General features: G+C 43.6%; 1 protein-coding gene across 1 annotated transcript in view; it reads left to right on the top strand.

Moving 5' to 3' along the window:
* Positions 1-5546: 5546 nt before the first annotated feature.
* lonp1 (lon peptidase 1, mitochondrial) overlaps positions 5547-16199 on the top strand; it is a 47805-nt gene continuing 37152 nt past the window's right edge. Inside the window, exons 1-5 of the mRNA XM_043721032.2 lie at positions 5547-6053; positions 10170-10258; positions 11646-11765; positions 12965-13202; positions 14010-14071. Coding sequence (XP_043576967.2) covers positions 5550-6053; positions 10170-10258; positions 11646-11765; positions 12965-13202; positions 14010-14071 — 1013 coding nt within the window. The 5' untranslated portion in view covers positions 5547-5549. The remainder of the gene's footprint in view (positions 6054-10169; positions 10259-11645; positions 11766-12964; positions 13203-14009; positions 14072-16199) is intronic.

Genomic DNA, 16199 nt, shown 5'->3' with positions numbered 1-16199 from the left:
TTAGCACTGTTGCTTCACATCCCGCCTCAGGCGACTCTCTGTGTGGAGTTTGCACATTCTCCCCGTGTCTGCGTGGGTTTCCTCCGGATGCTCCGGTTTCCTCCCACAATCCAAAAGTGTGCAGGTTAGGTGAATTGGCCATGCTAAATTGTCCGTAGTGTTAGGTGAAAGAGTAAATGTAGGCGAATGGGTCTGGGTGGATTGCGCTTCGGCGGGTCAGTGTGGACTCGTTGGGCCGAAGGGCCTGTTTCCACGCTGTAAATAATCTAAAACAAATGTTTCGAGCATAAGCTCTTCATCAGGAATGTAGGGGTCCCAAGGGAGCTGAGAGATAAATGGGAGGGGAGTGGGGATGAAGGAAGGTAGCTGGGAATGTGATAGGTAGATGAAGGTGTGGGGTGTTGTGATAGGTCAGAGCAGATGGTGGGAAGGAAGATGGACAAGTAGGACAAGTCAAGAGGGTGGTGCCAAGTTGGAGGGTTGGATCTGGGAGAAGGTGGGGGAGGGGTGATGAGGAAACTAGTGAAATCGACATTGATCCAGTGTGGTTAGAGAGTTCCAAGGTGGAAGATGAGGTGTTCTTCTTCCAGGTATTGCGTAGCTAGAATTTGGCGGTGGAGGAGGCCCAGGACTTGCATGTTATTGGTGGAATGAGAGGGGGAGTTGAAGTGGTCGGCCACAGGGCGGTCGGGTTGTTTGGTGCATGTATCCCAGAGATGTTCTCTGAAATGTTCTACATGTTGGCATCCTGTCTCCCCAATGTAGAAGAGACTACATAGAGAACAGCAGACACAGTAGATGACGTATGTAGAGGTGCAGGAAAATCTATGTCCGATGTGGAAGGATCCTTTGGGGTCTTGGATGGAGGTGAGGGGGGTGTATGGGTGCAGGTTTTACAATCTGTGGGGATGGTAAAAATACGGCAAGGCTGGGAACAAGGACCTAGTGTGGTGCTGGCATATCCTTTTAAACCTTTCCTACCCATGTATTTGTCCAAATGCCTTTTAAATGTTGTTAATGTATCTGCCTCAACCACTTGTGTTGGCAGCTCATACCACCCTCTATGTTGAAAAAAGTTGCCCCTCAGGTTCCCTTTCATTTTTCCTCTCTAACCTTAAACTTATGCCCTGTGGTCCTTGATTCCTCAAACATGGGAAAAAGAATGAGTGCGTTCACCCTATCCATGCCTGTCAGGAACTTACACACTTTTATAAGGTCCTCCCTCAGTCTCCTACACTCTAAAGAAAAATGACCTGGCTTGTCCAACCACCTGATATAACTCAGACCGTTGAGTCCTGGCAACATCCTTCTGCACTCTTTTCAGTTTAGTAACATCTTGCCTACAGCAGGGGGCCAAAACTGATCGCGATACTCCAAGTGCGACCTCACCAACATCCTGTGCAACTGAAACATAAGTTCCCAACTTCTATACTCGTGTCCTGACTGATGAAGGCCAGTGTGCCAAAAGCTGTGCCTTCACTGCCCTGTCTATCTGTAACTTTACTTTCAGAGAACCGTGCACCTGAACTCCACAGTCTTTCTGTTTCACTACACTCCTTCAAGTCCTACCATTCACCATGAAAGTTCTACCTTGATTTGACTTTCCAAAATGCAAGACCACACACTTATCTATATTAAACTCCATTTGCTATTTCTCGGCCCACTTCCCCAGCTGATTAAGGTCCTGCTGCAACCCTGGATAACCTTCCTCACTGTCCACAATACCTCCTATTTTAGTGTCATCTGTAAACTTACTCATCATGCCTTGTCCATCTTCATCCAAATCATTGATATAGATAACAAACAGCAGTGGGCCCAGCACCGACTCTTGAGGCACTCCACTAGTCACAGGCCTCCAGTCGACAAGCATGATTCCACTGTTACTGTCTGCTTCCTAACATTAAGTCAGTTGTGTATCCAATTTGCCAGCTCCCCATGGATTCCATGTGATGTAACCTTCCAGAGCAGCCTACCATGTGGAACCTTATCAAAGGCCTTACTGAAATCCATATAGACTATGTCTACCGCCCTGCCCTCGTCAACCTTCCTGGTCACTTCATTCAAGAACACTAACAAATTTGTAAGGCATGATCTCTCATGCACAAAGCCATGCTGACTATTCCTAATTAATTCCTGTCTTTCTAAATGCATGTATATCTTATCTCTCAGAATCTTCTCAAGTAACTTACCTACCACAGATGTTAGCCTTACTGGTCTGTAGTTCCCAGGTTTTACTTTGCAACTCTTCTTGAATAAGGGCACAACATTTACTGTTGTCCAGTCTTGCGGACCTCACCCATGGCTAATGATGATGCAAAAATATCAGCCAGGGCACCTGCAATTTCTTCCTTAGCCTCTTCCACCTTCATACATTCTAATACATCCAACACCTCCTCTACTGTGATAGGGATTGTCCCCAAGATATGACCACTAACTTCCCCAAGTTCCCAAGTCTTCATGTCTTTCTCCATGAGGAGAAATATGCATTGAGGACCTCACCCATCTCCTGCAGTTCTCTACATATATGTCTACTTTGGTCCATGAGGGGTCCTATTTTCTCAGTAGTTATTCTTTCTTTAATATACTTAAAGAACTACTTTGGATTCACTCTAATCTTCTCAGCCAAGGCTATCTTGTGCCCCCCTTTCACCCTCCTGATTTCCATTTCAGAAAACTCCCTATCTACATCCAGGGATTCCCTTGATCCTACCTACCTGTATCTGAGCCATTCCTCCTTTTTTCTGGTCAAAGTCTCAATATCCCTTGTCATCCAGGGTTCCTTATTCCTGTCAACCTTGCCTTTCACCCTCACAGGAACATATAGACCTTGAGCTCTAGCTACCTCATGTTTGAAGTCCTTTCACTTGATGGAGGTTCCTTTGCTTGCAAACAAAGTACTCCAATCAATCCCTGCGAGCTCCTGTTTAATTCCATCAAAATTCAACTTACCCCAGTTTAGAACTTTAACCTGTGGACCAATTTTGTCCCTCTCCATAACTATTTTAAAATTGATAGAACTATGGTCAATAGTCCCAAAGTGCTCCCCAACTGTCACCTCCATCACCAATATTGCCCTATTTTCCAAGAGTAGGTCAACTTTTGCCCCTTCCAATTCGAACACTCTACATATTGATGAGGAAACTTTCCTGAATGCACTTAACAAATTCTACCCCCTTAACACTCTGGCAGTCCCAGTCTATGTTAGGAAAATTAAAATCCCCTACTATGACAACCCTATTGTTCCTGCAAGTCTTCCCAATCTCCCCGCATATTTGTTCCTCTAATTCCCTTTGACTATTTAGGGGGGCTATAGTACAACTCCAGTAACGTCACCATCCCCTTCTTATTTATTAGCTGCACCCACAAAGCCTCACAGGATGATTGTTCAGTTATTTCATCTCTGATTACTGCTGTGATATTCACCTTAACCAAAAATGCAACTCCCCCTCCTTTCTTTCCACCACCTCTGTCCCACCTAAAGCATTTGTACCCTGATACATTAGGCTGCCAGTCCTGTCCCACCCTTAGCCATGTTTCTGTAATGGCTATAATGTCCCAATCCCACATATCTATCCACACCCTGAGTTCATCTGCCTTACCTGTCAGCCGTCTTGTATTAAAACAGATACAGTTTTAATCCAACAGACATTCCTTGCTCCATGTCGTGTTCCAACCTTACTATTTCTGATTACTGTATCTCCTTCCACTTGCTTCCCTGCTGTTGAGGATCCCAACCCCCTGCCAATCTAGTTTAAATCCTCTCTTGTAGCACAAGCAAACCTGGCTGCCAAGATATCGGACCCCTCCAGTTCAGATGCAACCTGCCCCAGAAAAAATCCCAATGATCTAAAAATCTGAATCTCTGCCCCTTGCACCAATTGTCTAACCACACATTCATCTGCCATATCCTCCTGTTCTGACCCTCACTAGCACGTGGCACTGGAGGTAATCCAGAGATTACCATTGAATTGCATGGATCTTTCTGTCAGCTCCAGATTTGATTATTCCAATGCTCTCCCAGCCAGCTGCTATCCTCTTTTAGTTGTAAATTCAGATTATTCTCAACTTTGCTCCCATATTCGATTTCACCAACCCCTGCTCACCAATAACCCCGCTGTTGCTAACTTTGATTCAAGTTTCTCCATTGCCTCAAATTTTAAATTTGCATATTTGTGGTCAACTTCCTTCGCAGATTTATCCTTCCTTACCTCTTTAGCTCTTTCATTCCCCCTTCAAATGTCTGAGAATTTGCCTTCAGAAATAGTAAGCCTGAATCCCTGGATATCCTTCTCCACCTCCCTTGCCTCTGTTAAGATACTCCTTAGAATCCATCAGTGACCACTTACTCCTAGTATTTCCCTCTATAGTTTTTTTTTGGCTGATCATACTTCGTTTGAAATTCTTAGGAATGCTTGACTTTAGCAAATGCTTTACATCCATATTGTTTTTGTTATTCCTGATGACTATGCAGCAATAGTGGAAATCATGCGATGGCAACATCAGGATTGGTTACAATACTTTTGCTAATTGAAATCCCATCGCCATTTAATGTGTTGGGTTACAAGGTATCTCAGGGCATCTGATGACACAAGAATTGTGCCCAGTAAATGCATGAGGTCTTCATGACGAGAAAACAGTGAAGGAACTGGAATGTGTACTGAGCAAATGTAGAGTCATTATAATTAGTTAAAATTTATTTTATTTCTATGATTTGGGTTTTATTACTTATGATGTTCAAAAAGACCAGTAACTTTGGCTTTGTTTAGTGATGCTGGAATGACTTTTTTTTGTTACCATGTAAAAATGTAGAATTGTATAGTTCAGATGGATACATGTTATCTGACAAAGAAGCATGGCTCCAAAAGCTTGTAATTCAAATAAACCTGTTGGACTATCACCTGGTGTCATGCAACTTCTTACTTTTGCCCGAAACGTCGATGTTCCTGCTCCTCGGATGCTGCCTGACCTGCTGTGCTTTTCCAGCACCACTCTAATCTAGACTCTGGTTTCCTGCATCTGCAGTCCTTGTTTTTACCAACTTTTTACTTTGCCTACCCCAGTCCAACAACGGCACCTCCACATCAGAAAAAAAATCCTCATTGCAGTCCGAAGCAGTTTCCTTTTTACAGTGTTTTGCTTGTGCCCCTTTAAAAATTGGCACTTTTATTAAAGGTAATTGGTTTGATGCTACTGGGAGAAAGTGAGGTCTGCAGATGCTACTGGGGCAACCAGTGTCCAATTGTCCCAAAGAGCTGAATAGTGCCCCAGTTCATACGGAGAAAATCATTCATCACTGATCAACTTTCCTTGTCTCACGAGTACAACAGTCTTACGCAGATTCAAGCTGACTTTCAGAAAAGAATGGATAGTCTGTAAGTTTTTATAAGGGTTGGGAAAGGCGTGGAGTCAGATCAAGCCATGAAGAATCAAATCCAGTTCCCCAGGGCCGTAACCATTTTAGCCAATCAGAGCGCGGCATAGATTGTCTCCGAAGAGCAGCGGCGAGGTCGCCGAGAGGCATTGTGGGAGTTTACAGATCAGTAATCAAGATGTCAGCCTACATGCGGCTGGGCTCTATATCTCGCTGGTTTAATGGAGGCAGATCAGGGTATCGACTATTCGATACGGTCACGAGCTCTGCTCCAGCCGGGTGGAACAGCGAGATCAGGGCTGCTTCCTCAATAAAGCGGTTCCATTCGGTTGCCTGTGTGGGATTGCGGGGCTGCGGTCAGCGCAGAACGGTAACTAGGGTGGCAGGAACTGTATGCTGCAATGGCAAGAAATCCAGGCTCCTTCCGCAACTTAACCCCCGATTGCAGCAAACCCGCACCTTCCAGGACTTCAGTGAGAAGAGCAGTGGTGGTTCGGTTAACTCGGGGGATGACGGTGTGGAAGATGGGTCTGGGGATGGTGGAGGTGGCGAAGGGGCTGCGGGTATGCCCCCTTCCATGACTGCGCTCTCCCCGATGATCGTGCCGGATGTTTTTCCCAATGTCCCCTTGATCGCCGTCACTAGGAACCCCGTGTTCCCCAGATTTATTAAAATAATTGAGGTAAGAATCCTGTGGAGTCTTTGTGAGAGTGTGATACTTGTTGATAGATGGGAAACGTCGCGAACGTGAACACTAAATATGAACATTCATATGAGTGGATTTAAAGGGGAAACTTAATTCCAAACTATTTATACCGCCCAAGGTTGTTTTCATTGCAAATTTGAGACTTAAGAGCAACTTTATTGAAATTTATTCCCAAGAATAATCAAAGTAATGTACATTTAATGACGCCGTTTAACCACTTTGTGTCGCAAATGTACCTTAACGCTCGCCTCTAAACTGGCAGTCCCAAACGCAGGCTGGGTGACTGCTTTGCGCAACATCTCTCTGGCTACTGACCTGTTGCTCTCTTGCTATCAGTTCTATCTTAGGTCTGCTTCTGTACTCCAACAAGCTGGAGGAACAACGCCTTAGTTTCTGCTTTGGGGCTTTTACAGCCTTCAGGCCTCGGCTTGGCTTTGAGTAATTTCAGAGCATGAATACTGTCCTCCATATTTGATTTCATCCACCCCGAGGGTTGTTTGCATGGATTTGTGCTCATCAAAGCTAACCTATTTTTGACTGTTCATATCTGCCATTATGACCTATTTTCCTCCATAATCCTCCTTTACTACTTTAAAATACCTTTTTATTATTTGCTTTGTTCACCCTCACCATCAGTTTAACCAGTTCCTTGCCTCTCATTTGTTAGCAACATTAAACCATTATTTTCCAACAACGTTCAGTTCTGAAGAAGAATAATATCAGACTCTCAAACTTTGTTTCTCTCAGCAGATGCCAGACCTACTTACATTTCTCCAGCACTTTTCATTCTTATTTGAGGAATTCTATTCACTGCATCTTACAGACTTAGCAAATTGTCATGTGAGACACAAAGTAATCATGATCATAAGTATTGTGGTGTTGCATGTTGGAGTGATTGGGAGTTGATCAGAAATGATTTGTCTAGTTACAGCTGCAAATATGTAGAGATGCACAGCACAGAAACAGACCCTTTGGTCCAACACATCCATGCTGACCAGATATCCTAAATTAATCTAGTCCCACTTGCCAGCACTTGGCCCATTTCCCTCTTAAACCCTTCCTGTTCACATATTCATTCAGATGCCTTTTAAATGTTGTAATTGTACCAGCATCCACCACTTCCTCTGGTAGCTCATTCCATGCAGACACCACCCTCTGTGTGGAAAACATTGTCCTTTCGATCCCTTTTAAGTCTTTCCCCTCTAGCCCTAAACTTGTGCCCTCAAGTTCTGAAATCCCCCAACATAGGGAAAGACCGACTTGACACTGACATTTTTTACAAACCCACCGACTCCCACAGCTACCTGGATTACACCTCTTCCCACCATACCTCTTGCAAAAATGCCATCCTGTATTCCCAATTCCTCCACTTCCGCTGGATCTGCTCCCAGGAGAACCAGTTCCACCACAGAACACACCAGATGGCCTCCTTCTTTAGAGACTGCAATTTCCCTTCCCACGTGGTTAAAGATGCCCTCCAATGCATCTCATCTACATCCCGCACCTCCGCCCTCAGACCCCACCCCTCCAACCGTAACAAGGACAGAACACCCCTGGTGCTCACCTTCCACCCTACCAACCTTCGCATAAACCAAATCATCCACCGACATTTCTGCCACCTCCAAACAGACCCCACCACCAGGAATATATTTCCCTCCCCACCCCTTTCCGCCTTCCGCAAAGACCTTTCCCTCCGTGACTACCTGGTCAGGTCTACGCGCCCCCCCCTACAACCCACCCTCCCATCCTGGCTCTTTCCCCTGCCACCGCAGGAGCTGTAAAACCTGCGCCCACACCTCCTCCCTCACCTCTATCCAAGGCCCTAAAGGGGCCTTCCACATCCATCAAAGTTTTACTTGCACATCCACTAATATCATTTATTGTATCCGTTGCTCTCGATGCGGTCTCCTCTACATTGGGGAGACTGGGCGCCTCCTAGGAGAGCGCTTTAGGGAACATCTCCGGGACACCCGCACCAATCAACCACACCGCCCCGTGGCCCAACATTTCAACTCCCCCTCCCACTCTGCCGAGGACATGGAGGTCCTGGGCCTCCTTCACCGCTGCTCCCTCACCACCAGACGCCTGGAGGAAGAACGCCTCATCTTCCGCCTCAGAACACTTCAACCCCAGGGCATCAATGTGGACTTCAACAGTTTCCTCATTTCCCCTTCCTCCACCTCACCCTAGTTCCAAACTTCCAGCTCAGCACTGTCCCCATGACTTGTCCGGACTTGTCCTACCTGCCTATCTCCTTTTCCACCTATCCACTCCACCCTCTCCTCCCTGACCTATCACCTTCATCCCCTCCCCCACTCACCCACTGTACTCTATGCTACTTTCTCCCCACCCCCACCCTCCTCCAGCTTATCTCTCCACGCATCAGGCTCAATGCCTTTATTCCTGATGAAGGGCTTTTGCCCGAAACGTCGATTTCGAAGCTCCTTGGATGCTGTCTGAACTGTTGTGCTCTTCCAGCACCACTAATCCAGAAGAGGGAAAAGACATTGTCTGTTCTCCCTATCCATGCTCCCATTGATTCCACAAACATCTATAAGGTCACCCCGGAAGGATATTGTGAAACTTGAAAGGGTTCAGAAACGATTTAAGGATGTTGCTGTGGTTGAAGGGTTTGAACTATAGGGAGAGGCTGAATAGGCTGGAACTGTTTTCCCATGGGAGTGTTGGAGGTTGAGGGGTAACCTTATAGAAGTTCACAAAACCATGAGGGTCACGGACAGGACAAACAGACAAGGCTTTCTCACTGGAATGGAGGAGTCCAGAACAAAAGGGCTTGCTAACCAGTCCACTATGTGGAACCTTGTCAAAAGCCTTACTGAAGTCCATATAGATCACGTCCATCGCTCTGCCCTCATCAAGCCTCTTTGTTACTACTTCAAAAAAACTCATTTGAGCTCATAAGACATGATTCCCCATGCTATTGGAACAATACTTCACTATCCTGTTAAAAATAGTCTGTTGTAGTAGTCCGAACTCCAAAACAGCAGTAAAATGTAGAAACTCTTGAATATGAAGAGCCAATCTTCTTGAAGGCCACTTACTTTCCAGTCTGGATAGCTGACTCGAACAGTATTTTTCTTAATCCATTTGCTAGTGCTGTTTGTCAGATAGCTAGAAAAGGGCAGCCAGTCTGGTTGCATAAACAGTGGACATTTCCTTTTCGCTGATTATTACTCTTTTACTAGAACCTTGAGAATGCAAGTGAGTTATGGTCAACCTTGTGAATAGATAATTTATCTGATCATAAAATCTATCTTGTTCTAAAAAACATTTCTTGTCATCTAAGATCAACAGTCCTCTATTCCCGATTCAAAATTACCGTACCAACTGAGCATAAAAAGTTAACTGTGCTTTCCATTTAATTGTAAGACAATAAACTTGAGAAAAAAATAACTTGATTAAAATTGGTTTGAATTAATAATGAATTGCTTAAGTATACCATAGTTTAGAATACTGAATAAAACTGAAAGAACTGTGGATGCTGTAAATCAGAAACAAAAATGGAATTTGCTGGAAAAACTCAGCAGGCATGGCAGCATCTGTGAGTTAAGATCTCAGGTCCAGTGACCCTTAGAAGCTTTTCCAGTAATTTCGTTTTTTGATAGTTTTAGAATACCTTGTATACATTCAAGATAGATCTGCAAATAAATACATAACACTTTTTGCAACACTTTATGCAAACTAGATAGGTACTGCGTTCAATCTCTGAGTAAACTGTTTTCACTGTTCCACGGTTAAGTGTGATCTTACTCACTGTTTAAGTGTGACGAGGACAGAATTATGATACCTCCTGTGGAGAATAGCCTTCCAACTTGGGTGATGTGAAGATGATCTACTAAATGGAACTACTTGAAAGTGCTGAGCACTGATGTAGCCATCCCGCAATATATATTCTGTGTATACACGTGCACAGTACATCATCCCATATACAGTGATGAATGATCCTTGAGGCTAAATATGAGAAAAGCATGTTGCTATAGTGCTTTGATGTAAAAATTCACATCTTAACTACTAAAAGTTTAATAAATACCAGTAACTGCACAAATCTGAAAGTTTTATCCCTTTGCATAGGTAAAGAATAAAAAGTTAATGGAACTACTTCGAAGAAAAATACGTTTGGCTCAACCATATGCAGGAGTGTTTCTTAAAAAAGATGACAAGTAAGCAATATTTGGGCTTTTAGTGATTTGTCCTAACATCTAACTATCTGCATAGACATTATATGGCACATCACAGTTTATAGAGTGTGTGTTAGTGAAGCAGCATTGCATTGGTTGTGCTTAAAGAATAGTTAGAGTATACAAATGCTGAAACTTTATAGGGGGAGAAAAAAAGAGGAATTAATTTTTAAGTTAATAGCTCTTTCAAAGTACATAGCCCCTTTCTGTGCTTATGATTCCAAGACTCCTAGAAAGGCAGAAGAGATAGAAAATAGATCATTGCAGCAATATAGGACAATAAATAGTGCACTTGGAAGTTTAGACCACTAAATCCTGAACAGGGATGTCACCAGTTGGTTGGTCTACAAAAAGATACTCTACCTGATCATGGCCATTTAAATCTATCTTGTGCAAACTAAGGCTTCTATGTCTTTAACTCAAGTGAACAGACTTTTTCTGTTCTATTATTTCCTATTTAAACTTAGCTTATAGCTTTCCTTGTACAATGATTATTACAACATTTAATATATACTAAATGACAAATTTTCAGTTAGTGTTTTCTGCTTTTTTGGCTCCCCTGATGGCCCAGTAACCAGTGAGTATCCTCGCAGAGTTTTAAGGAACCCACGTTTTCTCCTTGTTCTGTGTTGCTGACATCGGTACTGAGTTGCAGTAACTTACTTAGACGAAGCTGAGGAATAAATTTGTAGGCTTTTGTTCCTGACCTTCATAGTTTCTTGATAGAAGGTTCACCATCTGTAGGTTAGGGACAAAACTGAAGTTGGTTTTGATACCAACCTTGCCTCTCCTTTCCCCTAACTTCCTAAACTCTACAGGAGCCAATAAAAATTTGTTCGCACTTAGTGTCCAGCTCACATACAGATTGATTCCTTGTTGACTATCATCTATTAAGAAGCAAGTTTAGTTCTGTGATATTTCTTGAGGGCGATAGATAAAGGTCTCCTCTGTTCACTGGACTAGTTTACTGAAATCACAGCTAAAAGCCACCGAAAAGCTAATTCAAGACAGGAAGGAAGAAAATTGTAAAAGTAAAGGAAAATGTTGTGGCCAGTAATACTGTCCCTACTTCTGGATCTGGAGGCCTGAGTTAAAATCCCACCTGTTCCAGAGGTGTGTAAGAAAATCCAATAGGTTGATTAGAAGAATAGGAAAATCTTATGACTTCAGTCTCACTTAATTTAGACTGCACCTCTTAGATGAAACTGACTTGCAATCAGTATTAATTGAAGAAGAGAAATTAACCTTTTTAAATGGGATACAGTGAACGATTTGTTTTGGAACCACTCTGAGTTCTCCTACCTTTTGGTCTGCAAGGATAATACAAGCAAAGCAATGTAATGTTATCTTTTTCTCTATAAACTCACAGCAATGAATCTGATGCAGTTGAAAGCTTGAGTGAGATTTACCAGATAGGAACATTCGTCCAGATCCATGAGATGCAAGATTTAGGCGACAGATTGCGCATGATTGTAATGGGACACAGAAGGTACGTTGGACATCAGATTGAGTTACTTGATTTCTAATTAACCAATAAACTGAGTTTGCTTTTTACAGTTTTGTTGCACTAAATGACATACCATAAATGATCATGAAGTATGAATTGTCAATGTGGAAAAATTATAAATTTAAAAACTAGTTAAATACAGGTGTGTTAATTTGGACCCAATCAATAACAGTTAGGATTCAACTAACATTCTGTCTCCAACCAAGTTTGCTCAGTAGCTTGAGTAGACAGAGAAGTAAGTAGAAGAAGTATTAGTGTAAATTGCATTATGCTCTCCAAATATAAGAACATAATACAGCGAGTCAATGTTTAAAGTCACTTTTAACATTGTTTTCCTCTAACATCATTATGTTATTAGAACTAGAAACCTCTGTGCATTGCTGTTACAACAGGACCTTACCTGACCAGGTTGGCACAATTTGATAGCAACCCCTCTCTCTCAAACTTGTTGACACGCCAAACCATGTGATTTGCAGTCTGTCGTCATGCTACAGTGCTGTCTGAGGCCACAGGACCTGCCTGGACATAATGGTGCTGGATCACAGGCTGCTAACTGATGCTAAGCTCAGTAGAAACCCTAGCTGTCAAGTTTTAGTGGGCACCAGCTGACATTGCCAAGTTCAGCAGCTCCTCAGTACTTCTCTATTCCTGTCACTTATCTTTCCTCTCCTTCTACACACACATGTGCAGACACACATCATTCTCTATCATTCTGTCTGCTCCGTCCTCTTTGTATCCCCCACCAATTTTCCCATCCTCTTCTTTGTCCTGCACCTGGCTCATTTTCTTTTCTGCCTTTTACCTCTCTTCCCCTGTTGAAACCCTTAACTTTAAAACTGTTTCCTAAAACTTTTCAATTCATTTTCTTCCCTTGATGCTGTCTTAACATTTTTGCTGCCTTGTCTGTTTCATTTGCAAGCTCCTTTTTATTTTGGAACATTTTCCCAGTCCTATTGAATTTTTAAGGAGGAAGATGCTGCACCTACAGAATGTCCTAAAACATTTTAAAGTCGAAAAAGTACTGCTGAATATTGAAGATGGGACTTGAATCCACAGCTATGTGACACAGAGGAGTGTGTTGGCATTGAAACAGGGCTGCAGCTTTTAAATAGTTTCTGTTTTGGGTGATTTTTATTAGTTTAAATAATGGACCCAAGATTATTTTTTATTTTGTTCCCTAGAATCCAGTTAACCAGGCAGTTGGAAGTAAATAGTGATGAAATGGTTCCTGCAGAATTTGAGCAAAATCAAGACAAAGCACAGGGGAAACAAAAACATCAGAGAACTGTTGAAGGAGGTAGCCAATCCTCAACAGCGGATACAAGCATTGAGTCGCTTGTTGCTCCGATAGGTGAACTGTTAATGGTAGAGGTGGAAAATGTAGTCCATGAAGACTTTCAAGTCACAGAAGAAGTTAAAGTAAGTTGTAAAAGGGTGATTTTTGTTTGATCCACTTCTTCCCAAAATCATTTTTATTACTTTTAATTTAGTACAGATTCCTATTTCAGTGCTTTTTATTTTGTTTTCTTCAAGGAAAGATATAGAGCAAAGAAAGATCTTGGTGCAAGGAAATTAACACTTTTCCTAGTGGTTCTGAAGTAGTGATGTCTTGTAAGTGAATTGGTAGTAACAAGAAATCTCCAGAATTTTGGACAAATTATGAACGATTCTATTGGGAGGCTTCTAATGAAATCATGTGCTTGGCCATTGTAGGTATCGGAGTCCATTTTTATCGCGTGCTTACTTTCTACCTACAAAGCACTGATCACAGGAATTCTGATTTGACCTGTCTTCTAGGAGAAAGTGAGGACTGCAGATGCTGGAGATCAGAGCTGAAAATGTGTTGCTGGAAAAGCGCAGCAGGTCAGGCAGCATCCAAGGAGCAGGAGAATCGACGTTTCGGGCATGAGCCCTTCCTGAAGAAGGGCTCATGCCCGGAACGTTGATTCTCCTGCTCTTTGGATGCTGCTTCATCTGCTTCGCTTTTCCAGCAACACATTTTGACCCGTCTTCCCCTCACTAGCCCTGAGACACTGCAAACAGATGTAAATGTATGATTATATCCATGGCAGGGATTTTCTTGGTGTGTGTTTCCATGCTGTGCTCTCTCACATATTTTATTTTATTAAATTGTGATGTGCAATAGCTTGTTGTCTGTTTCAAAATATTAATTATACACTTCCTGAAATGAGGAAAAGCTGAATAATGTCTGCCTTTTCTTGACAGGCACTTACAGCAGAAATTGTGAAAACAATACGTGACATCATTGCTCTTAATCCACTTTATAGGCAAGTCATATGACATTTGGTGCTTAAACATTTTTAAATCAATAATTTTCTTCCTGTGCATATCATTTTGAGGTGTATATATTATAATCTAGATGAAGTACAAGTTTCAGGACTCCTCTGTTACTTCAAGAAGTGGAGTTAAGTTGAGAAGCAAAATTAGATTATAAATTTAGGCTTCAAATCTGGCCGTTTGTAAGGGGGAAATGGAGACTGAGGCGGAGACAACTCCCAGAGCAGAATGAGGAATAAACAGCGTTAGAGCAGCGACCGGGAATCCCTGAAGCCGGGAGGTGAGAGGGAAGGTCGGTTGGGAGTGGGGTGGGTAGAGAGAGGATGGGAGGGGGTGGGGATTTTGTCCTGGGAGTGACTGGCAGCCTGCTGCTCTCCTTAATTTCCTTCAGTCCCAAAGCATGCCCCAGGCACGGATGGCCAAGTTGTGTTTGACTTTGGAGGAAACACAAGCTGAAATATATGGTCCAGCGCCTCCTCATCTCTCCCTTACAATCCACCAGGATCCCCTCAATCCTCACTTCGGGAGTCACTGCACAGAACTGAAGAGCCTCATCCCTGGTCCCATTCTGGGAAATCTCCCCTTGCCCCATCCCTTCGGACATGACATCCTTCCGAAAGGGCAGGCCCAGAATTGGCTGCAGCTTGGGTGGGAGACCAGTGGGAATCCTGTTGGTGTCGTTTCCACCATTTCTCCAGGCTCACTGCTGGTTCAGTCCAGGGAATTCACCCCCAGGGAGATTCAACCCCAAGGGTTTCCATCAAACTGGACACACAACAGCAATTCTCCCTCAGATTGTATCTCCCTCTCCCGCAGGGGGGATGCCTGAGGGGACATGAGCTCTCCATGAGACCCAGTCTCCTTCACTTCAATGGGCACCACATTCTCACCTCACCATCCAATTGTATCCACAGGCTGAAAGAGGATCTAGTGTCATGAGCAAGGACTTATCAAAGTCTCTGATGACACAAAGCTGGGTGGCAGGGTGAAATGTGAGGAGGATGTTAGGAAAATACAGGGTGACCTGGATAGGCTAGGTGAGTGGATGGATACATGGCAAACGCAGTTTAATGTGGATCAATGTGTGGTTATCCACTTTGGTGGCAAGAACAGGAAGGCAAATTACTATCTAAATGGAGTCGTTTAGGTAAAGGGGCAGTACAACGAGATCTAGGTGTTCTTGTACATCAGTCAATGAAAGCAAGCATGCAAGTACTGTAGACAGTGAAGAAAGCTAATAGCATGCTGGCCTTCATAACAAGAGGAATTGAGTAGAGAAGCAAAGAGGTCCTTCTGCAGCTGTACAGGGCCCTAGTGAGACCGCACCTGGAATGTTGTGCGCAGTTTTGGTCTCCAAATTTGAGGAAAGACATTCTGGCTATTGAGGGAATGCAGCATAGGTTCACGAGGTCAATTCCCAGAATGGTGGGACTATCATACGCTGAAAGATTGGAGCGACTGGGCTTGCATACGCTTGAGTTTAGAAGGCTGAGAGGGGATCTGATTGAGATGTGTAAGATTATTAAAGGATTGGACACTCTGGAAGCAGGAAGCATGTTTCCGCTGATGGGTGAGTCCCGAACCAGAGGACACAGTTTAAAAATAAGGAGTAGGCCACTTAGAACAGAGTTGAAGAGAATCTACTTCACCCAGAGAGTGGTGGGTGTATGGAATGCTCTGCCCCAGAAGGCTGTGGAGGCCAAGTCTCTGGATACTTTCAAAAAAGAGTTGGAAAGAGATCTTGAGGGTGGAGGAATCAAGGGTTATGGAGATAAGGCAGGAACAGGATACTGATTGAGGATGATCAACCATGATCATAATGAATGGTGGTGCTGGTTCGAAGGGCAGAATGGCCTACTCTTGCACGTATTGTCTATTGTCTATTGACTTGGAGATCAGTGATCATCCAGGATCTCCTCAATGTACCAAAGAGCCAGCATCAGAGCACAGAGCCCAGGACTGCCATTCAGCCCAGGACTCCATTCAGCACAGCAGCCTTTCCCAGTCATGGGCTCAGTTCCCAGGAGGTTAGTGCTGTGGATCCTGCTGGCACTCCTCCCACTGGGCAGGCCCCCGGGAAACATTGCAGCAAACCATGGTGGCAGCTGGCTGTGCTCC

The sequence above is a fragment of the Chiloscyllium plagiosum genome, unplaced genomic scaffold (assembly GCF_037043375.1).
Source record: "Chiloscyllium plagiosum isolate Xiang-an unplaced genomic scaffold, Cpla_swu_hap1 HiC_scaffold_28, whole genome shotgun sequence".
Lineage (NCBI taxonomy): Eukaryota > Metazoa > Chordata > Chondrichthyes > Orectolobiformes > Hemiscylliidae > Chiloscyllium > Chiloscyllium plagiosum.
This window is presented reverse-complemented; position numbering and strand designations above follow the sequence as displayed.